This window comes from Pristis pectinata, chromosome 28, assembly GCF_009764475.1.
Source record: "Pristis pectinata isolate sPriPec2 chromosome 28, sPriPec2.1.pri, whole genome shotgun sequence".
Classification (NCBI taxonomy): Eukaryota; Metazoa; Chordata; class Chondrichthyes; order Rhinopristiformes; family Pristidae; genus Pristis; species Pristis pectinata.
The window spans coordinates 12,333,993-12,359,946 of record NC_067432.1 but is presented as its reverse complement, the minus strand read 5'-3'; the positions used below and the strand labels follow the sequence as shown (position 1 = coordinate 12,359,946).

At 40.5% G+C, this 25,954-nt stretch overlaps 1 protein-coding gene across 1 annotated transcript in view; it reads left to right on the top strand.

Annotated features, from left to right (window-relative positions):
• LOC127583883 (cytosolic carboxypeptidase 4) overlaps positions 1–25,954 on the top strand; it is a 148,043-nt gene that overhangs the window by 13,256 nt on the left and 108,833 nt on the right. Inside the window, 10 exon segments of the mRNA XM_052040273.1 lie at positions 1,065–1,158; positions 7,764–7,801; positions 8,938–9,146; positions 10,396–10,570; positions 12,138–12,217; positions 12,933–13,049; positions 18,875–19,470; positions 22,116–22,193; positions 23,024–23,116; positions 24,948–25,096. Of these exon segments, the coding sequence (XP_051896233.1) occupies positions 1,065–1,158; positions 7,764–7,801; positions 8,938–9,146; positions 10,396–10,570; positions 12,138–12,217; positions 12,933–13,049; positions 18,875–19,470; positions 22,116–22,193; positions 23,024–23,116; positions 24,948–25,096 (1,629 nt within the window).

The following is a 25,954-nucleotide window of genomic DNA, read 5'->3' as shown; positions in this document are numbered from 1 at the left end:
GACTATCCCTAATAGGTCCATGCTTTTCCAAATTTGAATAAATACCGTCCCTAAGAATCTTCTCCAATAATTTCCCTACCACCGATGTAAGGCTCACCGACCTAAAATTTCCTGGATTATCCCTATTGATCTTCTTAAACAAAGGAATAACATTGGCTATTTTTCAGTCTTCTGTGACCTCGCTGGTTTTATCTTTTAATTGCCACATCTTTTTACCAAGTAATAATAACCCAAATCACTAGTAGAATGAAATTACGCCAGGTGGCTCAGTTTTTGAGCCACATTAGTGCAGAACTGATGGACTGAATGTCACATTTCTTTTTTGAGTCACTATAACTCTTTGTGTTCCTGCCTGTGAATAGAAACTTCAGATTCTCCAGGAACCAGGACTATTTTGTTCACCAGTCTAGACCACTGATATATTTGACATCATTGTAACTTAAAATGAAAATCAAAGAAAAAATTGCAGATGCTGGAAACTTGGCTTGAAAACAGAAAATGCCGGAAACACTTGGGAGGTCAGGCAGCATCTGTGGAAAGAGAAGTATTGACAAGAAGGATTGAAGACTGTTCGTCAAAGCTGAGAAAGAGAGGAAACAAGTCAAAGTCAAGTGTATTGTCAGATGCACAAATGCACATACGGGTGCAGTGAAAAACACATACTGTCGTATAAACAGCATTCACAGGAAAAACATAAATTAAACATAAGTTAGTTTTAAGTTGCAGAGAGGGTGATGGATGGAAGGATAGGACACTAGGAATATCTATGATTAGGGAGACAAGATTGCTGTTGATGAAGCCTTTTGGTTGATAGCTTATTGAGGTTGGTTCAAGGTAGGAACAACAATGGAACTGCCCCCTGCTCTATCCATCCCTCTCCCATTATTACCACAATTAATTTGTTTCCCAGTTCTGACAAAGGGTTTCTGACCCAAAACATTAACTCTGTTTCTCCTTCCACAGATGCTGCTGGACCTGTTGAGTATTTCCAGCATTTTCTGTTTTTATCTCTGTAACTTTGTCAGATTTTATTTGTACAACTGATATATTTCATAACTTTACAGTTACAGTTGGTGCTGCGCTGGGTAAAAGTGGAATCACAAGATTCGTGCTTAACCTGCTCTCTCCGTACACAACCAGGAACACAAGGGCTGTAAGGTAAGGAGTCAGACCTGCTGCAGTGTGATTGTACTATGCTGCTCTGTGGAGAACAATCAGCCTCAAGGCAATCTCTCCCTGTGTGGATGAATGGTTTTCTTTTCAGGTGATATATTGTGTTGATCGAAATAATATTATTTTGCATTAATGTCTTTTTGTCATGCTCAAGGCAGGCTCTGACTCAAGTCACAGATGTGACATTAGTTACTAGGGAAGGTAGTTGAGGTGTTTTTTTGTTTGAATTTCTCATTTTTATCTTTAGTTTGCACCTTCTTGAAAAGTTCTCTGGTTAACTCTCATGCTAATTGATATTTACTAGTTTATATTACTTACTGTTATACGCCACACCAGTGGCACAACATTTAGTGTTGCTGCCTCACAGCTTTAGAGACCTGAGTTCAATCCTGACCTCTGGTGTATATTGTGTGGAGTTTGCAATGCTCTCCTTGTGATCATATGGATGTCCTCCTGGTGTTCCGGTTCCCTCCCACATTCCAAAAACATGCCAGAAGGTTAATTGGCTAATGTAAATTATGTGCGGAATTGATGGGCACCTGATACAGATTATGCTACGTGGTTAGAGGGAAATAAGGGGGATGAGTGGAACTGATGGTAGTGCTCTGCTGGGAGCTAGCACGGACCCTAAGGGCTGAATGGTCTCCCTTGTTGTAATAAATAAGTAAGTTCTTATGTTAATTGCCAGTTAATACTTACTAGCTTATACTTGACAATTTACTTACTAGTTTATATTAATTACACTTGCAGGATCGTGCTGATTTCTCTAGCCTCGTACCCACAGCTGGAATTGTGTGAGATGAAAATGTAGAACATAAAAAAGCTGCTGCACTAAATGCTAAATAGTGACCCAGATTTTGCAAATCCTTTTCTCTCTTGGGTATCCCTCACCACCTGTTCTTTTTTTTACATTACTACTTTTACGATAAAATTAGTGGATTAAAAATCATGAGGTTGGTTTGTGCATTTTTCAAATATAGAGGTAGAAAGTTGACCTCTGAATGCTATATTGACGATTTTCTAAATGAAAGCAGTATTTAATAAAAATAACTTACCACAAACAAAAAAAAATCACTAATTAACTTTTCTTTTGTTCACATGTTCAATTTCTTATCACAAAAAAATCCTTAAACATCTGAAGATGGAGTGACTGACTAAAATAAATCTATTTTTAGTTTGCAATTTATTTTTCTTTTATAAGATCATGTAATGAACTACAAACTTATTTTTTTCCAATCACAGTTTTTGCCTGAGAACAAATAAGTAAATAAATCTTATTACTTGTTTTAGGTAAGGCCACACAGTCCAGAGGTTCATCCCCAACAGTAATACTAAACAAACTATGCCATAGTGTCAGTGAGTTGTCCTTTGCTTCTCAAACACATTCCACTGGCTTTGATGAGCTGATACTACTATAAAACACTTGTAGGGCTTCTGCCTGGGAATGGCATTCTAGACAAGAATTTAATTTCTAATTTCCTGCCAACTTCCAAATCCTTGCATGAGATGAAGCAGCCAGATGCTGTTCTGCTGATGCACTTGTGAGAAGTTGTGAAATTCTGCAACATGCATATGGTCATAATCTTTAAAAAAGCTCTCTCTAAGGTAAAATCTATAACAAGGCCCGTATGAGTAAGGCTGATTTCTTGAAGTATAATAAAGGGCACAATTAAGACATAGAAATTTTCATTGTTTATCTTTAATTATGTTATTTTGGCAAATGGTTCTTTTGGTTTATTTTGTTCACAGCCTTATGTTGGGCATTTGAAATTTCAAAGGCAAAGAAAATGTGGCAGATGGAAGGCATTACACGAAGCATTTTCTAACTCAATAAGTGTTGGTCAATATAGGATTATTGTATTGTAAGCAATGATGTGATCTTGTGGAGTTTGTTGTAGGCAGTTTCCGTTTAAACTATTATCATGGACTCAAAGTCATGACACAGAAAATAAGGTTTGTAGATGGAGTGTGTTGTCCATACACATTTTTAAAAATAATATCTGTAATTCGGACTTAGAAGCAATTGAATTCTGCACCTGCTTGTGCCAGATTTGCCAGTTTGTGTTCGGAGGCAACATGTGAACACTCTCCCATTCCTGGTCACCTGCTGCTATCTGTCTATTTCTTTCTTACCTACTTAGGGCCATTGATAAATACAAACGAGTCAATACTTTGTCTGTTACTCCTGAGGGGTCGCTGTGTCACTCCTGCTGGTCTTTTAATGAATGCATGGTACACCGGTGTTGTATCGAAGAGTTCAAGAAAGAAGCAGCTTAATTTAATTTAAAATTAAGTAAAAGCATTAAGATATTTGCGTGGTGAACCCTCCCTTTTTTGGCTTTGCTCAATAATCAGAGACGTTCTCGTTCTTTAGCCAGAATGTTTGGCATCCAAGTGACAGCAGTTGGACTCACTTTTATAACAGCACTAATGACTGGTATTTGACCCAGATGCTGTAACTGGATCCCTCTCAACACATAGAGGTGCAGGGTTCTGCTGGCCTTATGGTTTGTTGAGAGGAATGGAACACCAATTCCAAATACAAGGAAATAAATAATTAGGTAGAAGATATAGGAGTCCACAAGGCAAAACAAGTCACGACGAAGGGTCTCCTCACCTCCTGCTTTGGTGTGCTACAAGATTACAGGATTAAATAACATGCTGTAAATATAGACTCATTCAGGCAAGGAGACATTTATGAACAAACTGTTTCTGTCCTATTAATACAGCATTGGGGCTGACCTGTAAGTAAATGATTGGTCACTTTGGGTCCCAACCTCTTACATGAAGTGGTTGCTGACGATCTCAAATGCCAAGGAATTTGATCTTGGAAACTGATGTTGGTGTTTGCTGATATATCTGAAACCCAAGCTGTTGCATTAGAGACGCTTCCTGCTGCCTGCCTGTGATGTTTTAGTCACGGTTGCTCAGCTGAATCCAGAGGCCAGGACTTGCAGTTAATAACAATCCAATTGTTCCCACCTTTGTCTTATTCTCCTTCTTTAGGCACAGGCCTGGACATGAACAAAAAGTGGGCAGTGAGGGGATCTGTGCAGAGACTGGTTTTGATGAGCAGGGTTTGGTCATTGACTCACCTCAGTTTGAGATATGAGGTGGTCCCTCTGTTTCACAGTACAGAATAGGACTGGGGGAAAGTTATTGCCAGAAGGTGGCGTGTAGGTAGAGACAAAATAAAGGACAACTCGTCTGCCTGTAGCACTTTTCACTACCTCAGGATGTTCCATGAGCAAAATACCAGTGTTCCAAAGTGCTTTACAGCTAAAGAGGTGTTTCTGAAGTTTGGCGATTGTTCTAATGTAGGAAACATGGCAGCCAATTTGTCCCAGTCCATTTCTGCAGACAGCAATGTAGTAATAAGGGGATAAACTGATATAGAATGATGGATGAATTTTGGCTGGAGATAACTCTTCTTTGAACTACTCCCATGGAGGGAAATGTAACAAAGAACATCCTTGTTTATCCAATAGTCAGGGTTTGGGTTTTCCTTTTAGCAATAAATCGTGTACAAGGAGGTAACACTCAGATCACAAGAACATTTCTCTGTTGAAAAGCTTTCAGTTCAGCACCTCAGCAAATCCAGCACATGACTTCACAAGGGGTAATTTTTTGAGATTAAATAAACAACTTGAGTTTATGGAGCACCTTTAATATATCTACACAATCCAAGGATTTTGACACAGTAACAAACAATATTTAGCGCTGAGGAGGTACAAGCAAAGGTGACCAAAGACTTAAAGAAGCAGAAACAAAAAAATCTGCAGGTGCAGGAAATCTAAAACGAAAACAGAAACTGCTGAGAACACTCAGTGGGTCAGGCAGCATCTAAGGAGAGAAATGGACAGTCGATGTCTCAGGTCAAAACCCTTCATCTGGATTGGAAAGAAAGAGGGGAAATAGCCGGTGTAAAAAGATGGGGGAAGGATTGGAGCAAGCACTGGAAGGTGATAGGTGGATCCAAGTGAGCGGGTGATAGGCAGATGAGGGAAGGGGGAGAGTGGGAATGATGTAAGAACCTGGGAGGTGATAGGTCTAACTGATCAAGGGCTGAAGAAGATGGACTCTGATAGGAGAGGACAATTGAATAAAGGGAAGGTAGGAATGTTTCAGGTTGAAGACTTAAGGCAGAGAGTCATCAACGTTGGAACGATTAAATTCATGGAAGAACAAGAGCCCAGGAACAGGCAAATGCAGAGATCTTGGAGGGTCGACTGCAACAGTGGAGAGGGATCAGTATCAGAAAATGGCGAACATACTGAGCACACCAGGCAGCATCTGTAGAGACAGAAACAGAGTTAAAGTTCCAGGTCAATGACATTTTGTCCAAACTGTTCAGGTGAAAGATAATCCTCCTGAAGCATTAACTCTGTTTCTCTCTTCATGTATGCTGCCTGCCCTGCTGCACATTTCCAACAGTTTATTTTTATTTCAGATTTCCAATATTTGGAGTTTTGTATTTCCATTCTTATTCATCCAGTCACAAAGACTGGAGGCAAAACAACATCTTTGCCTCCAGTGCCTGCACCTGTAAACAGTGACGTCCCCAATGATGTTTCTTTCATCTCTTCCTACTTACCGTATACATGCTGGCCCTCAGTAACACCACCAGAAAACAATTCCACATGAAGAAAGGAACAAGGGCAGCCCATCAACACCACAGCAGTGTCCACCCCACCTTTGCTGATGTACCATAGCCAATGAGCAGGTATTTGCTTCAGATGATGTTGTCCTCAGTCCCTATCACAGACTCCATTCCCTACACATCCTCTTCTCCAGATGAAGCTGAACCAGTTGTAGTCTGTAGGGTAGCACAGAGGTAGGAAGAGTTGTAAAAAATCTTAACTGGGAGCCTTTGCTGGTTAGCAAGCAAAGTTCAAGGTCAAACTACTGAGGTGAAGGATGCCTTCAGACAATGTAGAGGGATGGAGGGATCAAGGGCAGTAGTTGTGAGCTCAAGTTATGGGTCATCAGATTCTGCATGGAAAATAACTCTGTGTTTTTGGATGATTTTGCCAAAGGGAAAATTATCCATATAGGAGAAGCCAATGGTAGATCCAGAGTTAATGGTGTGGGCATGAGAGGAGAAGGCATGATAGGGTTGTTTCTACCTGCACCTAGGTGAGTGTAGTACCACCTAGCTAGAGGATGGCGCAGAGACACTGGCGAGGATGACCTGGACAACCATGCTAAAGGCTGCAGACTGGTTGGACAGGAAGGTTGGATGGTCAAAGCCGAGTTTATTGTCAGATGCACAAGTACATGTATGCACAGGTCCAAAGGAAAACTTATTTGCAGCAACATCACAGGCACATAGCATCAGATACACAACATTCACAAGAACATAAATTAATGACATACATTATACAAAATTATACAAGAGAGAACACAATTAGAATAAAAAAACAAAGTCCATTGTGGTGTAAGTTGGTCATAGTGTTGCTATACTGAGGTAGTGATTAGGGTTGTGCATATGGTTGAAGGGAAGTAGCTGTTCTTGAACCTGGTGGTGTGGGACTTCAGGCTTCTGTACCTGAAGGTTCTGTACCTTATGTTAAAGGACTGGCAATATCTTTCCAAGTCAGGCAGCTGTGTGGGGGCTGGGGGAGATCCTCCGGGTGGTGGTGTTCCCATGCACCTACCACCTGTTTGATTCGACTGTTTTAAGTAGTTTTTTAACAGGTATAGTATTTAATACACCTCAAGTGGCTGCACAAGGAATGGCCATTTCCTAGTTTATTGGTTTGTCCATCAGATGAATATGTGTTTTCTCATTGGTTGGTTTTGCCACAGATATCTAATAGGTTTTCTGATTGGACTATTGTTAGCTAAGGAGTACCTCTTATCTCAGGTATAAAAGGTGTCATTTTTTTTTGTTAATCACTCTCTTGATCTCTTCCCCACCCGCAGCCCTAGCTCATTGTTAGTTCCTTTGTCTCGGCTCATCTCCAAGTAGTAAAGCTGGTGCCATGTGCTCTGTGACTCTTTCTTTGTTTTAAATGTTTCCATTCAAATTTTGTGAAGCACCAAGTAATTTTCAACTCATTCTTGGACTTCTGAAAGAACCTGCGGATTCGAAACTACTGGATCCGACATGCCACAATAAGATTCAGTCCCTACCTTCTGTCTAATGGTTGATCTCTGCTCCTCCTCCCCACTATGGAAGCTTTATTTACAGAATAAAGGTCTCATGGCTTCCTCTGTTCACTGACTGGGTGAACTCTATTTTGTGTGAGTTTGGATTTTCTTACCTCAGTTTCACATAGATCTGAATCCATGACCAAAAAAATATCAAATCAGGATTAAACTGTTTGTTTTATTTGGAGAGAACGTGAAGTAACTTAGTGTACGAAAGAAAGATGAGACAAACACAGTCAGGAGATCGCTTTTGAATCTGGGTTTAGATACGCTAATGGATCTGATTGATAGCTCTATCTTTTAATTCAAGATTTAAAAGCTTGTCCTTTGAAATGTCTGAGTTGTGACTGGAATTTTTTACAGGCAGATGGTGTGTATTTAGATGCGTTTATATATTGGAGTCTGCATGCTGAATAAAATATAAATTCTAATTTCAGAGCTGCCACAGAAGCTCTTTCAGCCTTACTGAAATCGAGTAAGTTTTTATTCATTTCACGTTTCATTATACTTTTGTAAAACATATAGTAAGTTGATTTAAAATCTGCAAACATCTGTCTTATGCTGTGAATCTACGTGTTTATCTGAAGTGGCATTTGTTCCTTCTACCAGTCTACATAGGAGAAACCAAATTAATTTAAAATGAAAGCACTAGTTATTAATATGTTGGCTATTGTTATGTTAAAGTAATTTTGATATAATTTCTCATCTCTTTTGAATCTCACTTTCCACTTTACAGCTCTACCTCACCATCTCACCCTGCAATCTCACTTCTAATCCCACAATTCCCTTTATAACTGTTCTATTAACTGTTCTGCTTTAAGGCTGCACTTTTGCATGGACTCATTGTGGTTTGTGCATAGTTCAGTTGCCCATAGAACAATACCCTTCAGAGATAAACAACTGGTTGTTAAGTACCTTGGGACATGCTGAAATCTAGCAAGGTTCTTTTCTAATCTCTTCACCTTGATCCATACTCTTGCTTTGAATCCTCCTCACCTATTCTGTGACTGCACTACTAATATCACTGTTGAGTATCTGTGCTTTGAATTTCCTGACACCATTCACCTGATTGCTATTCCAGTTTTACTTTCAATCAATTTTACTTCCTCCAATTTTCTTTCTTTGTGTCTGTGCTTATGCAGCTGGTAGTTCTCAAGCTGCACATACAAATTAAGACGATGTTATTTTTGCTTCTCCACTTGATCGTAGGTATACTATTAGTAAAAATGTTGCTTTTGATTGGTTGCAAACCAGTTCTCATGCTGAGTTTTCAGTCAACTAAGTGCAAAAGTATAAAGATTATTGGTACTTTAGCACAATTATTGTGCATTGCTTTGTCCATACACTCTTAAGATTGTTGTACTGTTGCACTGTGGTTTTGTGTGAGAGAAGGTGGTGCTCAGTTTATAATGGTATAAATTGTATTATAATCTGCAAGAAGTGTTACAAGAGGTTTGAGGTGCAGGTACACCTGTATTCCACAGGGAGACACTGTTGTCCATTAATTGGATGAAGAGGAAAGGTTCAGGATAAATAACTCGCCTTGCAGATCCAGTAGTTGCAGGTGTATGGAGAGTGATCTGATGGCTTGTTATTAACCATTTATTTCAGAATGGAATAGCAGACGAGCTGTGGACAGTGGGTACATCCACAGGCTCTTGAAACTATATGAAGACTGGCATCAGCGAGACATGAAAACCAAGTATGTTCTGATCCAGGCAGCCCTGCTCAAATGCATCAAGAACATTACCAACCTCCAGAAGGGGAAGAAAGCCTTTCTAGAGGCTGATGGGATGAGGGTCTTGCTCAGCACCTCACAGGTAAGTTTCTTCAGCTTTAGGAATATAACACCAAACTTCTGTGCCGTGCGTCATATTGTTTAAGTCCAGGCTTTTTCCTTGCTCGACATTGTGGGGAAGTTTAAGCAAAAGTGAAGATGTGGTTCGGGGAAAGGCAGCCACACAATGAGGAGGGAGGAACGGAAAGAGATGTTCATGGTTTTTAGATGAAGATGGGAATGAATCATAGACGCTGGCATGAACTTGTTCGGACTATTTCAGTAGTGCTTGTGCCGGATGTGTGCTGGAAGGAGGTGGTAGGTGGGGTAAGGGAGGGTCCGTGGTCTGTGATACCATGAAATCTCCCCACATGGGGAATATGATTATAAACTGATGGGGAAGGAGCCACACGCATGAACTGGGGAGCAAAGATGAGAAGTACCAGCAAGAACTGAAGGTGGGGGGGGGGGGCGGGGGGAGGGGCGAAGAAATGGGACGGGAGCGGGGGGAGATGGTGGGGAGTGGGAAGGTGGAATCAGGGACAGAAGAGGCTTCCTGTCACTATGATTAACTCTAAAAGGATTCAAAACAATTTAGGAATCAAACTTAGCAACAGGTAGGCAGTAGTTTGAAACAAAGGAAAGATTCCACATGAGGTCACACTCTGCCGTACAATGATAGGATGCTGATGTACCTGCAGGTTAAATTGTGATGACATCATTTGCTATTGGACATCTGGTTACAGTTTTGGTTCCTTCACAGTGCTTCACACAATGGGTTGACATCTCAGGAATTTGGATGCAGAGAGCTTGGTGTGTTCCTTTTACAATCTTTTGTTTCAATAGATGGAAAATAACGATGGATGCAGCTGGTTCCTACCAATCTCCATGGGAGAATTCCTGACAAAAACTTGTATGGAACAAACCTTTGCCAGTATTTACCTTAGTGTGTAATAGACCTGTATTTGTAGCTAAAGCTTTCAGGAGTCTTGTGCCAGCTTTTTATCTTTTGATCCTATTGATCAGCTTTTGCAAGTTTTCATGTTGTACACAAGATTTGAAAACTCCTGACAGTGAATATTTACAGCAAGAATGCAAGTGGTCACAGGATATAGCTTCAGCCTGAATGAAGATGTAAACTTGTTGGAGCTTAGAAGGAAAATGTCCAAGCTGTTTCCAAAAATCAATGATAAGAGGAAAGCTCTGAGCAGAGTGGTCAACGTACTATAATGAATTGACATGAAGGTCTCTGGAGAAACTGCGGACACTAAACTGTTCTCTTCCTTCTCTAGGTGTGTGGTTCGAGCCCAGACCTACACCCTGTTATAAAGTTAGCTACACAAATTATGCGGAAGTGTTATCCAAAACAACGTCTCCCTTTACTCACACTCCGAAGTTGCTATTCATTTGTATTGCCAAATGCAGCCCACTCCCAGGTGCTGGAGGGTCCCAGTGAGGCTCCACAAGGTGAGATCCCACAGACTTACTTGTATTTCTGCTGCTTTATTCACAGTGAAGGGAAGAAATTGGACTGTTTTATGTTGTGCCATTACTTTAGTTTTCCATCATTGTCAATGTATTCCTGGGCAGTGTAACTGATAATAACTGATGTCAATGGTTGTGAGGGACTGATGGGTAGTAAACGTCTCTGCCAGTATTGAGATTACGACTTAGGTTGGTTTTGAGCTACAGATTTATTGGCCTGAAATTCAATCATATTAGCTCTCGTAAGCTGTCTTTCTTCCAACTTTAAGTGAATCTTTGGATATTACTGTCTCGGGTTCAGGTAGTCAAGAGTCTGAACCTTATGTACAAAATCTTGGAAGTACAGAGTGTAACTGAGAATGCTTTCACATGCAAAGTGGATATTCCCCCCCAAAAAATGACTGCAGCTGGTGGAAGTCTAAAATAAAAACTATAGTGAAGAGTGAGAGGGAAGGTTTTGGACGTGAGTGTCAGTAAAGGTGATCGGGAAAAATCCTTCTGGACAGGAAATCTGCTGTCTGTTCCCAGTCTGGCTTACATATGACTCCAGCCCTACAATCACGTTGTTGAAATTTGTCTGTCTTCTAAAATGGTCTAGAAAGCTACTATGATCAAGAGGCAATTAGATTTGGACAATAAATGGTGAGCATGTTGGTAAAGTCCTCATCCTGAGTATAAATAGATATAAAACACCAAAAGAAAGGGATGATGGGACAAGGCAAACATGGTAGTAAATGGGACAGAGGAAGAAGCAAAGAGTGGATCCGGAGGAGGCGGAGCTGGCATCGGCAGATGCATTCCCAGCATCTTCTGAATGAAAGGATTCAAGAGTTAGTGATTGTGAAATGAGACTGTGGGATAGAAAAGAGTTTCAATGTGGCTTATCCATGGGTCTTCTTCTGTTGAGCATTATTGAAACAATACAGCTGGCCAAGGACTGGGAGAGAACAGGAAGAATTAACACGGTGAGTTATTGAGATCACACTTGTGAGCGGCACGCTGGTACTCAAAGCCGTCATGGATTGGGTTTGGTCTCCTTGGCGTAGAGGAGACGGTGTGGCCCCCACTGAGAGAAGTGCAAGTAAACCACCCTTGTGTCAGAAAGGTGTGTTTGTGCTCTGGATTCGGGAGATAGAAAGGTGAAGTGGTAGTTGAATTTCTGATCTCTGCTTGTATGGATCATTTCATGGATCATTTCTGAATAGTGCGGGTCTTTTAATCTAAAAGGCGCTAATGTCACCCTACACTATAATTGAAGCAATAAACTGGTTTATAATAGAGATGGTGCCACATGTCAGGGAGGTCCAACCCTTTGTAGCTGGGGCCCGTTTTATGTGCCAAATCCAATGAATTGGTTGCTCACAGTTACACAGAATGATGGGATTCCCATAAGCACAAGGCCCTGTGGCTATGAAACACCACATCATTGTCAGAAAAAATGTTATGATTCCCAAAAAGCAAGGCTAATGCCGGATAACGTACTTATCAACCTTGCATGAATTGTAGAGATAGGTGCTAGGATTGGACTGACAGATCTGTGTTTGTACAGAAGATGTCGCAGCCGAAGAAAATGAAGAACAGGATGATGAAGATGGGACTGAGACAGAGGAACCTGGCTGCAGTGAAGAAGTAAGGAACTGGAAGGATATAAAGCCTATAAACCACCTCCCTGCCCACCACCATTTCAAGTATCACTGTAGCTGTCAGCTACATTCCTTTATGTTGCCTCCCTAGATCCGCTGAATGGCTACAGAGTGAGGTCCTTCAACCAGAGGTTGTGGTTCAGATTGGTGCCAGCAACATAGGTAGAAAGAAGGATGAGGTCCTGCAGGCAGAGTGTAGGGAGGTAGGAAAGAGGTCAGGACCTCAAAAGGCAATAATTATTTTAGTTATAGAGTCATAGAGTAACACAGCATGGAAACAGGCCCTTGGGCCAACCCATCCATGCTGACCAAATTGCCCAACTAAGCCAGTCCCATTTGCCTCCATTTGGCCCATATCACTCCAAACCTTTCCTATCCATGTTCCTGTCCAAACATCTTTTAAATGTTGTTGTTGTACCTGCCTCAACCACTTCCACTGGCAGCTCATTCCATACACCCACCGCCCTCTGTGTGAAAAGGTTGCCCTTCAGGTCCCTTTTAAACCTTTCCCAATTTACCTTAAACCAATGCCCTCTCGTTTTCAGTTCCGTTTCCTTGGGGAAAAGACTTGTGTGCATCCACCCTGTCCATACCCCTCGTGATTTTATACACTTCTATAAGGTCACCCCTCAGTCTCTTCTGCTCCAGGGAATAAGTGCATGTATTAAACTTAATCCCAAAATTGTTTCCATTTATTTAAGGAAGATGATCTAGAGACAGATCTATCAAGACTGAAACCAAATCCTGAACTTGACAGACCTGTGGAGGAGTTGAAACAGTATGAAAGGCTTTGTCCAGAACTTGTTGGGTATTTTCAGGTGAGTTTATAGAGTTCTAGCATTCAATTATTGCTTTCAGTATTAAATTATGTTATTAAGTATTGCTTGCTCTTGGTAATCAAGAGTTACTAGTAATTTAAATGTCTAAAGCAGAGGAGCTTTAGTTACCACCCTGTGGCATCATCTGTTCTTGGGAACAGTATAAAACCTTGAGGGCATGACCAAGTTGTAAACTCTGACAACATTAGCTTTGTATTCGTGTTTAAACACACACATTGCTACTCAGTAAAATGGAGTCCACCATACTGCCTCTTCATTGCCTTGCAATCCTCTGCCTATGCTCACAATTTAACATGGTATTCTTAAAAAAGCAAGTACATACAGAGTTCTTAAAGTGGACACAATAATATAATAGAACAACACGACATAAATTATTTCTTTTATTCATTTTTGCGATGTGGGCATTACTATCAAGGACAAGATTTATTGACCATCCTCAACTGCTTTTGGTTGTGGGAGGTGGAGCTGCATTATAGAGCCATTGCAATCGTCTTAGTGCAGGTACACCCACTGTGGAGTTGGGGGGAGTTCCAGGAGGTAGGCCCAGTGGTGATGAAGGAACAGTAAAATATTTCCAAGTTTGGATGTTGTGTGACCTGTACATTCAGGTGGTGGTGTTTCCATGTACCTGCTGCCCTTGACCTTCTTGGTGGTAGAGATCACGTGTTTGGGAGGTGCTGTTGGAGTAGGGAGAGGTCACAGGTTGCAGAAGTAACAGTAGCAACTGAAGCTTGGGAAATGGGAAAACCATCCCATGGAAACTATTGGCTCAAGTGTAGCTAGTTTTCTGTTTAGTTCTGCTTGTTCCTATTTTCCTTCTTTCTGTTTGGAGTAATTGTCAAGCCTTTCCCTCTTTGAGAGAAGACATTTCTGATCAGATGCAGAAGCTTCCTATTCTTTCATGCTTTCCAACTAATTCCTGCATGGCTAAAATCCAAAAGATATGATTGTCAGATTCTTTTTGTCAACTTAATCTGTTATCTCCTTAAGTAATCTATCAAAGTTATTAGATATCACCCCCTTGCATATAACCATTTTGACTGTCCAGAATTAATGCACATTTCAATATAGAATTCATTACTCCCCCCTTCAGTATGACCTCTAATATCTTACCTTACACTGATGTCAGGCTTAATGGCCTACACTCCAACAGCTATATTTATGCATCTTTTTATAAAGTGCTGACTTTCAATTCCTAAGCACTTCATAAAAAGTCAATCTCATTTCAATGCCCCAAAATTTCTTCTAGGTTGTTACCAACTCTATTTACCACTTCCTTCTGCACTTACTATGTTATGTAACCAGTGCATCTACACTCACTCAGCACCTTACTCATTTCACAAACTTTTTGGTTTCTCTTTATAAACCCCTCCTTTGCTTTGGATACTCGCCTTTCTTTGTAATTTTCTTTTAATTCCTTTTCATTCTACAAACCATTGTACTTAATTGCCTCTTGAGATTGCAACTGTAAAACCACACAATTAACATTTCAATTTTTTACAGCAGTGTTGAATTTAATTGGTAACACGCACAATTGCACCTATCCAGAAGCAAGAGGTGAGCCAGAGAGTGAATAGCTGTAAATGTGTACACAAAATAACACCAATTTAAAGAATGGTATTCATTAAACAGAATAATTTAAGGGTTTGAATCTAATCAGGGGATGTAAGATGTTATAAAAATCAGCTGTTACGATTTGATACCTTTTGAATTCCTAGATTATATTCCCATTCACTCACTACTTTTGATTAGGCACTTATTACTTTATTCAACAAATTAAGAGGAGTTGAAGTTGGGAGGTGGGATGTTGGGATCTTTCATTTCCCCACAGCGATCTTAATTGGCACTTAAGGGGAAGCGACCAGTTCTGTGACTAAGGAGTTCTTAATGCTGCTCTTGGTAGGAGTTTCATGTGCAAATTGGTCAATTATTAAGTTAGTAGTGTAATCCCTGCACTGTTCTAGGAGGGTAGGTCCTAGGTTTGTTGCCTTGAGCTTTTCTTTGCCTGTGTTTTCTTGCCTTAAATTCCTCCACACCTCTTCCTTCCAGTTGGTGGGAGGCTGGCAAGTTCAACTGCCTGGTTAGCTTCTGTTTCAGGTAAGTGGCCATCTGTAGGGATGTAAGTAAGCAGGTAAAATAACTCAAGACTCAAATGAGAAACTAAGCAGGAGAGTACTGGTGGGAACTTGTTTCCCAGTATTGCTTGTCTGACTGCACAAGAGTTTGAAAGGGAACCGGAGTCTCATGTGGGGTCTATGCTTACACTTATCAGGAGTGTCGGGTCCTGGTCACCTCAATGCCTTCAGCTACTGCGATCAGAATAAGTAGTTGTGTCTAATTGGGACATCACTGCCAATTTCTGCAGTAAGTGACTTTAATGCAAAAAATGCTGAATTTGGACATTTTTTTAATTCTGAGGCTGACATCATCGTAATGTAGGGGAAAATAGTATTACTGGGGCAGCAGGATGCAGAGAAATGTTTAGATTGCATTTGGAGGGGCACATAAGTATTCACAGGGAGTGGTTGAGACGAACAGTATAGGTGTATTTAAGGGGAAGTTGGACAGTGTATGAAAGTGAAGGGAATGGATGGTCATATCATTTGTTAAGATGAAGAAAGGGTGGAGAAGGCTTGAGTGGAGCTTAAAAATGTTACTGTGGACTGGTTGGGCCTGTTCTGTGCTGTATTTCCAACATCATCCTTTAAGTACTCATACATTTGGTGATTAATGATTATTAGTAGAGGAGAGGGATGGTGGTGTGTGTGTCCTACCAAGAGTAAGATTGGATGCTGTCAGAGTGAAAATGAGTAAGGTTCTTGCATTGTGTTACTCAGTTAAAATGGGACTGGATTTTGCAACTTGCGATTGATTTGCCTGGTGGTTCTTCCTTTGTCTTTTCTAGATTTTGACTCAGATCTTCTTGAGTCCTCTTACTTCTGATTTGTAATTCTCTGTCAATGGCTGCATGCAATGATGGTGGTGAATCCTATATCTAGCAAAGTGTCACCTGACCAATGATTTGGGTTTTCTTTCGTGGACTAGGAGTGAGGTCAAGCTTGTTGCAATTATGCTTCTCTGGTACTTGAGGATTCCACGGAGGAATCAATGTATCAGAGTTCCTGATCACACAAGAATGGACATATATTGGTTATTGGACTATAATAGCCTTAATTGACTCAAAATGAAAACATCTTTTGTGTTTTGGCAATTTTCACCTGCAATTTTTTTAGGATTGGTAAATTGGTTTATTATTGTCACATGTACCGAGGCACAGTGAAAAACTGTTTTGCATGCCACCTGTCCAGATCATTTCATTACAACAGTGCATTGAGGTAGTTCAAGGGAAAACAATAATAGAATGCAGAATAAAGTGTTACAGTTATAGAGAAAGTGCAGTGCAGGCAGACAATCAGGTTCAAGGCCATAACAAGGTAGATTATGAGGTCAAGCGTCTGTCTTATCATACTAGGGGACTGTTCAATAGTTATATAACAGCAGATCAAAGCTGCCCTTGAGCCTGGTGGTATGCGCTTTCAGGCTTTTGTATCTTCTGCCCGATGGAAGGGGGGAGAAGAGAGAATGTCCAGGGTGGGTTGGGTCTTTGATTATGTTGGCTGCTTTACCAAGGCAGCCAGAAGTGTAGATAGGGTCCATGGAGGGAAGGCATGGAGCATCATTGGCAGGGGCAGTATTTATTACCCATCCCAATTGTCCCTGAGAAGGTGGTGATGAGCCACCTTCATGAACTGCTGTGCTTCTTTTGGTGAAGGTCCTCACACAGTGTTGTTGGTTTGGGAGTCCAAGGATTTAGATCTAGCAATGATGGACAGGCCATATGTTTCCAAATCAGGACGGTGTGTACCTTGGAGAGGAAGCCGCAGATGGTGGTGTTTCCATGCGTCTGCTGTCCTTGGTGACAGAGCACGCAGTCTGAGAGGTCCTGTCATTTATATGTAACCTGGGTTACATACTTGTCGGTAGCTCTACTTTTTGAAGCAAGAGCATCAAAAAATGTACAAACAGGACAGACCTGTTTTATGGGTTAAAGGTAAACCTTTAATTTTATCTGAATTAAAGCTATTGTGGTTCACATATGGAATACCACAATTGGAGGAAGAGCAAAGAATATCCTTCCAATGACATCCTGGAGAGCTCCAGCCATGCAGAAAAATCCTGGGGAAAGCGATGTAGCGATTCACTCCAGGAAATGAAACGCTGGTGTCTTGATGAATGTTCTAATGACTGACACCTGTTGGAACTGTCACTGGAGGCACTGAAATTCCAGTGAAGCGGAAATTACAAATCAGGGCAAAACATTAGAGGATTGCTTGAATAGAATGCAAATTTCATAATCCTACTAGGGTTGAAATTGTACGGAAGTGAAGAATTCTGAATTGTCTCTGTCTGTCTTGGGATTACACAACAGCAAGACTGACCCTGCTGAAGTTTGTTGCCAAGATACTGTTTTGCTGCCCATTGCCCTGTTATATTGTTTTAACTTGGAAATGATAATGTCGAGGAAGTGTGAGATCGAGGTACTTTATTTTCAAATTAATGAATAATATAGGAATCTGTTTGAGCAAAATGTCATTGAGTTGGAAATTAATTAGTCCAATGGGGAGTCTGTGATGAGGATTCTGTCAAATTCATTTAAATAGTTCTCCTGATTAGTTTCACTGTTGCCAGCAAAAACATTTATTCTTAAATTAAGTGCTTGCTATACTGCTTTATAATGAATCCAAGCAGCACAATTGTGGAGTCCGTTAATCAGAATTAATTAGATTAAGTTAAATGAAAAAAGTTTGGTAGCATTTTACTGACAATTTCTTACACTAACAACCACAGTAACACAGAGACATTTCTGCAACAGATAGTTCAGGGAAACTGTGTCCCTGGTTGGTTAAAAATAGTATTTATTTCTTTATTGTCTTCTGCTGGTGAATATTTAACTCTGTAGTGTGAACATAGGTTTGGAGAAGCTCTGTGTGCTCTGGGCCAGTGCACTGTGGACTGCCGTACCAGGTAGGAGAGTAGAAGCAAGAGAGGTGGATAGATATTTAAGGCTGTGTAAAGTACAGAGCTGTGGGGAGAGAGCAAAATAATAGAATTGATTTTGGATTATCCTAAGCAAATTGCTGTCCTGGACAAGGGATATATGGCCCATGTTCTGTAAATGCCGTAACCTTTGTGGTCTGTTTCCTCTGTAAGTAACCTCATACATCCCATGTTCTGGTCATAAATTTGCTTAGGATATTCCAAAACCAATTCCACTACTTTGCTTTCTCCACATACTTCTGTGGATTTCCATTTGGCTGAGATCAGATGACGTGGTTGTGGAATGCATGTGTGTGAGTATACTTTTAAGAACTGAGTGAACCATGTAGTATGACTTGAAGCATAGAACATAGAATAATGCAGCATAGGAACATATCCCTCCATTCTCTGCACATTCATTTGCCTGTCTAAGAGCATCTTAAATATCTCTATCATATTTGCCTCCACTACCACCCCTGGTAGCGCATTCCAGACACCCACCACTCTAAGAGAAGAAAACTTGCCCCTCACATCTTCTGATACACTGCTTTTAGCTGGAAGTCTACTGCTTTCAATAAAGGATATTTGTCGGTAGCTCTACTGGCATTTTGTAAGCAAGAGCATCAAAAAATGTACAAACAGGACAGACCTGTTTTATGGACCTAAAGTCTTAATGTCCCAGATATTGCTGAAAACCATTCAGTAATCCACAATTTTCTTTTGATTCTCTAAGTAATTAATATCTATTTATATTCTGATTACTGCAGGATTCAGACTCAGATGACCAAAGTCTCAGTCAGGATAATGCATCGTGCTCTACATTCTTCACGCCATCAAGACCCCTACATCAGGATTCCAGAGAGACGGGCAGGGGCGGTGTTGGGGAAGGTTCACCAAAACAGCACAACTTGCTTAAAAACAGAAGAACTCGTCAAGCATCTCCATCTTCATCTGGCATTGAGGGAGAGAATGGATCCAAAGGATCACCAAAGAATCATTGCACACACCCAGCTAAATCAAGCAGAATCAACCATTCAAAGGATAAAATGAACCAAATGCATTTGAATATACAGAGGGGTGATGCAGATCTTTCGAGAATAAACACAAATGTACAAGAATATGCCGGACCTTTCAATCCTAGCTGGGCCATTGGTGGTGAACATGAGTGTCAGAATACTGGGAATAAGCTTTTAAAAATGTGTAAGGAAATAATTCCTTTCCATGATCCACATGTGTACACCATCAAGGCCGAGGAAACAAAATCAGCAAGTGATTATAAAACACTGGCGTTTCCAGATTATTGGGGTCACATGCCACCCCGCTATCAGGAGCCACTGACGGGTCAGTGGTGTGGAGGTCTAAGGTAAGGCATTGTTATTATGAAGTTACTTTGTAATGTTTGTTTAACTCTTTGAAAGATGTCTGTATGTCCTCTGGCATTCTAATGTTATTCCTTGTGATCCTAGTTACTCTCGAGCAGCATGTATCCACACATAGCTCGTCCATCAGATGCCCCATTTTTCCTGTGTCATGGAGTCATGCAGGAGGGAACCAGGCTCTTCAGCCCACTGAGTCTGTGCTAACCAACACTCACCCATTTACCCTAATCCCGTTTCATCAACTCCACCCTCTTCCCCTGCCTGGATTCTACCACTCACTTACACTCCAGGGGCAATTTACAATGGCCAATTAACCTACTGATCAGCACACCTATGGGACGTGGGAGGAAATAGAAGCACCCGGATGAAACCCACGCAGTCATAGGGAGAACGTGCAAACTCCACTCAGACAGTGCCCTAGGTCAGGATTGAACCCTGGTTGCTGGTGCTGTGAAGTGGAATCTCTACGAGCTGAACACTGTGCCTAGCACAACCACTCTATTGCCTATTGCTACATCAGGCAACACTTTTCCCTTACTGCTTTTATACCTACAGATAGTGATCTGGGTTACTTCAGTAAAGCACATCCCCACTTGCATTATTAGGAGAGCTTCACATCCAGTTCCCAATCCAAAGAACCAGCTAGGTGTGGTGTGGAAGGTTACTGCACCACTTCCATCAGATGTGAACCTCTTGCAGAATGTCAGAACCCATTCTGAAGGTGCTTTCAGGTGTGAAACTCCAGAACGTTAGTACTGAAGGAGCAGCAATACATGTGTAAGCCACCTTTACATGAACACAGAGCTGACGGTATCCCTATCCATCAGCTTTCCTTGTTCTTCTGGGTCGAAGAGGTAATGGGGAATGGAAGGTTGGTGAAGAAACTTTAGTGAGATGTTAGAGTGCACCCCACAGGCATTTCACATGGCAGTCATGGTACACCTATCGTAAAGTAGGTGAACGTTCATGCAAGTTGGTTTTGATCAACCAGATGGCTTTGTTCCGCACATGTCAAGAATTTCGATGTTGCAGCTTTGCATGGCCAGTTAAGTAAATTTTGTGACATCGCACTCCTTGTTGGTGGTAGTAAGTCTGCTACCGAGTCTTTCACATAGAACATCCTGTGCTGACAGCATTTGGTGGCTCGTCCAGTTCAGTATCTGGACAGTGTTAAAGGTGGAGGACTTGGCAATGAAAATATTGAATTAATTAGGGTCTGTTTTGTTGGAGATAGCCTCTTGCCACTTATCAGCCCAAGACCAGATGTTATTAAGGTCTGGCTGATTGTGAGCACACTCTGTTCCATTACGTGAAGAATTGCGAATGAAACTGAACACTACAATCGTGGGTAGGATGCTGACCTTGAAACGGAGGCATGATTATTAATGAGACAACCACAGCTGAACCAATGCTGCTGCCCTCATGAACCCAGATAACAATCTGAGTACTGAAGATGATTAGCCTACAAGACCCACAACTTCCTTCTTCTCAGCTAAATATGACTCCAGTCATTAGCGTCAAATTTTTACGGAGTTCTACCAAAAGTGGTCAAAAACAATTAATTTCACCTTTGGCTGTTGCTAAATTAAGACTGCAATGACATAGGGGCTGACTGGTTTCAACATCAGTAACCAGGTTGTTGATGAATAAATGCCGATTGTTGGCAGCATTGTTTAGTCCTTTCATTATTTGCTGATAGGACATCAGTTGACATGTCCTGCTTTCTGTAGCCAGAGCTGATCTGGGCAGATTTATGTGTTGTTTAATTGGTCCATGCTGTAAACGGTTCTATCACCCCATGGACCTTATTTATAAAACAGAGTGCTTATTGCCCTATGCATTGCTAACAAATACGGAAGAGTATTGGGATACATGACTAACATCAAACACTGTTGTATACTAAACATAGTGAAGTTAAAAAGAAAGTAGAGTTGTCTAGAAACTTAGCCCTGGTTGGCAGCATTAAGTTTATTATAGACCAGTGTCAACACGTTGTATTCAATGAAATTACAGAGATTGAGTAGAATGTCGTGTTTCATGCTCCTGACCAGGGATGATTTTCACGGCAAGGTTATTTGAAGTGAGGAGAAATCACAAGCACAGCCACATTTCACAGTAAAAGTAGGGTAATTTCTTTAGAAAAAATCAGTGCGCGCAGGATAGTCAGATCTAATTGATGCGTACTTACAGTAGTGATTACCAAGCTTGACTGGCAGAAGAATAACCCAAACATCTCCAATTGTTAGCACTATTTTCAATCTTTCGATATTTTATCAAATGGTTTTTGTAAGTCCATGAACAGAACTTCTTCAGCTCTGATTTTGTCACCCCACAGTGACCCTGGTTAAAAGGAACTCAAGTTAGACCCCATTCTAGGGCTTCTTAATAAGCCTAACCTGTCCAACTGAATATTCATTTTTGCTTGTATTCTTGGTTACAATAGCTTTCCACTGTGAATGTTAAACTGACAGAATGTAATTGCTACATTTATCCTTATCGACTTTGTATAATTATACCATTTTGGAACAATACTTAGCTTGAATTCTTAGAAATAAAGCTAGGAGTTTATGCTATGTTATTTTTTTAAATTGTCATGCTGATGTTACTTTGTGCATAACTTTGATTTCAGGGCTAAAATATTTGAAGATATTCAGCGTTTGATCAACTCTGGGGATATTCTGAACAGGGTCATTTATGACACTGAAAGGTGGGTTGGTCCATTTTACAGTACATCCCATGGTTGATGCTCCAATCTAATTTCAAGCTATATAGAATTTGATCCTCAAATATTCTGAAGTTGGCAAAGAGAAGCACTTTACTGATACAATCCGTCAGATAAAATAAATGGCTAGGATGAATCTCCAGTTGATGAGGAGAGCTTAGTTCTAATGAAAATTTCCCCAATTTTTCAAATCCTTGTCGCATTTCTTTAATTTAATGAAATTTGTTAATGTTCTTTGGTCTAACAAGTCATAAAGCACCTTGTACCCAACACTGCAAATGGAATCTATTTCTTGAGGTTATTGGCACAAATTGGCTTCCTTTTTATCATTGAATTTTCAGTATATCTCATTGCTAGAAATGGGCACCAAGGGAGATGGCTAAACATTCTGCAAAGTGTAGCTGTTAAATTTGATGACCTAGAAACACAGCTAAGCAGCAACCATTTTTTAATGTGGTGAGTTGTGAGCTAAACCTCTAATATGATCTGTGGGCAATGCTTTCCAATTCTAGTTGAACACTTGAATTGGAAAGGCCTAGAAGACCAACACTAAGTATCAAGTGCTAGTAAATGGGATTAATGTAGATAGGTACTTGGTGTTCAGCATGGATATGACGGGCCAAAGTGCCTCAATGCTTGCCCACAATGAACCAATAATGCAACATTGACAAAAATTCAGCTTTAATTATGAGCTTAACAGGTGGCCTCTAAAGGATAAGAAAAAGAAAGTTGGGTCATTTGATTGCATGTGTTTGGTGGAATCTGTTGGGTTCAAGTAACTTCATTGACAATATTTTCTGCTCTTTTTCTGACAGTCCTTCATTAGTTACATCAGGAGATGACACTTCCTTAAAGTTCTTCTCAAACTTTGAGTCAGGAAATCTTCGAAAAGCTGTCCAAATTCGCAAGTAAGTGTAAAGCAGGGTGTGGTGTACATTTGGGTCTCAAGGTGTCCAGATGTCATCAAGTAGGATACTTTTGTTTAACAAAAAATATCTAGTTGAACACTTGAATTGAAAAGGCCTAGAAGACCAACACTAAGTACTAAGTGCTGGTAAATGGGATTAGTGTAGATAGATACTTGGTGTTCAGCATAGATATGATGGGCCAAAGTGCCTCTTGCTGTGCTGTGTGTCTCTATGATGCTATGTACCTAATGAAACCATAGATGCCAATTGTACATGCCTCCATTCTTTATCCTGACTAAACTCAATTAAACTAACTTAGGCCAGGAATGGAACCTGTAACCTTCTATATTATTTGGTCCATGTTGTTGAATATAGGAGTACAAAGCATAGTTTAGTACCATCTTGCTTCATATGAAACCTAGGCAGCAGTGAATATTCAGACACAGACAGATTTGCATTTATGTTGTGGCTTTGAGGATCTTAGGACATTCCATAACATTTTGCAGTCAGTACATTACACCTGTGCACTTGTAGCATTACTTTTTTGCAACCAATTTGTGTACAGTAGGCTCATAAGGACAGCAATGTGTCAATGGCCAAGTAATCTATGTTAATGATGTTGACTGAGGGCCAAGTATCCTCCAGCACAATGGTGATATCTCCCTGATTTTCTCTGAGTAATTTCCCTGAGTTTTTTTATGTCCACCTGAGAGAGTGGGAAGTGCCTTGGTTTAGTGTCCAATCTTGAACACAGCATATCTGACAATGCAGCACTCCCACACTCCCTGCGGTGCCAGCAGTGAAAAGGGATTTGAACTCACCACTTTTTAACTCAAGAGTGGTCCCACTGTGTCATGGCTGGGAGTTCTAAACTAAAATCTCAAGTAGCCAATACAATGTTATGTGAAAGAATGTTGTGACAATGTAACAGTGACTGTGGGGACCTTAAATGTGAGAAAACATGCCACTATTGATCTCTCCTTCACCTCTTAAATAAAACATCAGAATTGCAGCCTTTGGGAGTTCTTTCTCCACACCATTGGAATATGAATGGCATTGAACACTTGGTCTCTGAAGAGCTTCTTTATTATGAGTTATCTGTGGGAAGATTAGTTCTGTCTGAAGGGGCCAGACCAAACTCTTATCCCTCTAGGTTGAATTACAAGAATCACAGAAATTTGCAACATATAGGCAGGCCTTTTGGCCCATTGTGTTCATGTTACTAAAACAATTCTATTTAGAGCAATCCCACTTTCCAGATCTCAGTTTGCAGGTTGTGGGATTTCAAGTACTCATCCGGTTACTTTGTAAATGTGACGGGAGTTTCTGTCTCCACCATTCTTTCGGGCAATGAACTTCAGATCCCCACCATTCTTCAGGTGGAAAAAAAACATGAATTTTCTTCTGATCTTTCTACTAGTTTCCTCTAGCATTATTCCAGTTTGGTTCATCTTTGGATGGTGCGAAGACCTGGGCTGACTTTGGGAGCTCAGTTCTAAGTTGAGTGCCAGGAATGAGACAAGATCCATTACTTTAAGTTTCCAATTGTACTGAAATTTAAGTTATTTTTATTAATTTTCAGGGGAAAACAATCCACCTATGTATAATTCATTATAGCTTTTATAACTGGCCATTGTTTTTTTTAAATAGTGATATCAGATGAAGAAACAAATTTGTTCCTCATGAGCAAGGTTGTCCTGTGTGGTGCTAAGCTGGAGGACAGAATGGCAATATAGTTACTGTTATTGATCTCTTTTCAGGTTAGATTCATAAAGTTGAGCAGCAGCATTTGATTGTTCTCGAAATATCATTATTTTCTATTTCTGTCCAGATATGAATATGATCTGATAATGAACGCTGACATCAACACAAACTATCAGCATCAGTGGTTCTACTTCGAGATCAGTGGCATGAGAGCTGGAATTCCATATCGATTCAACATTATTAACTGTGAGAAGACAAATAGCCAGTTCAACTACGGTAAGGAATCTCGGATGCAGTTGAATTCTAGGTCCATTGGAATAGACCAAGTTCTGTTTTATATGATATTTCAAATTTTGTTGTGACTTAAATGACCAAGCAGCAATAGTACCACAAGCATTACAAACCTCCACATTACAAACCTCCAAATTCAGTGGCTACTCTGCTTCTGTCTAAGCTTATTAGACTAACAATCAGAGACTGGAGCATTAATGCAGATTGAATCCCATCATTGCAGCTGAGGAACTTAAAATTCAAGCAATTCAACAAATCTGGATTAAATAACTAATATCAGTAATGGGAGTATAAGACCATTGGATTGCCATTTAAAAAAACATACATACGCTTTACTAATGCCCTTCAGGGGAGAACATCTGCCATCCTTACCTGGTGTGGGCTCCATAATCACCACTGCCCTCTGAAATGCCTTGAAATCCATTCATTTCAGGAGGCAATTAGGGAGTGTCAATAAATACTTATCTTCCTATAAACAAAAAATTTAATAACAGATATTGATGTTAGGGTTATTTCATAGAATTGTTACAATGCAAAAGGAGGCCTGTCTTTATGATAGATCTTTGACTTGAACCATAGAACCATAGAACAATACAGCACAATACAGACCATTCGGCCCACCATGTTGAGCCGCCCTTCAAACCACACCTAAGACTATCTAACCCCTTCCTCCCACATATCCCTCTATCTTAAATTCCTCCCTATGTTTATCTAACAACCTCTTGAACTTGTCCAACGTATCAGCCTCCACCACCACCCCAGGCAGTGCATTCCATACACCAACCACTCTCTGGGTGAAAAACCTCCCTCTGACATCTCCCTTGAACTTCCCACCCATTACCT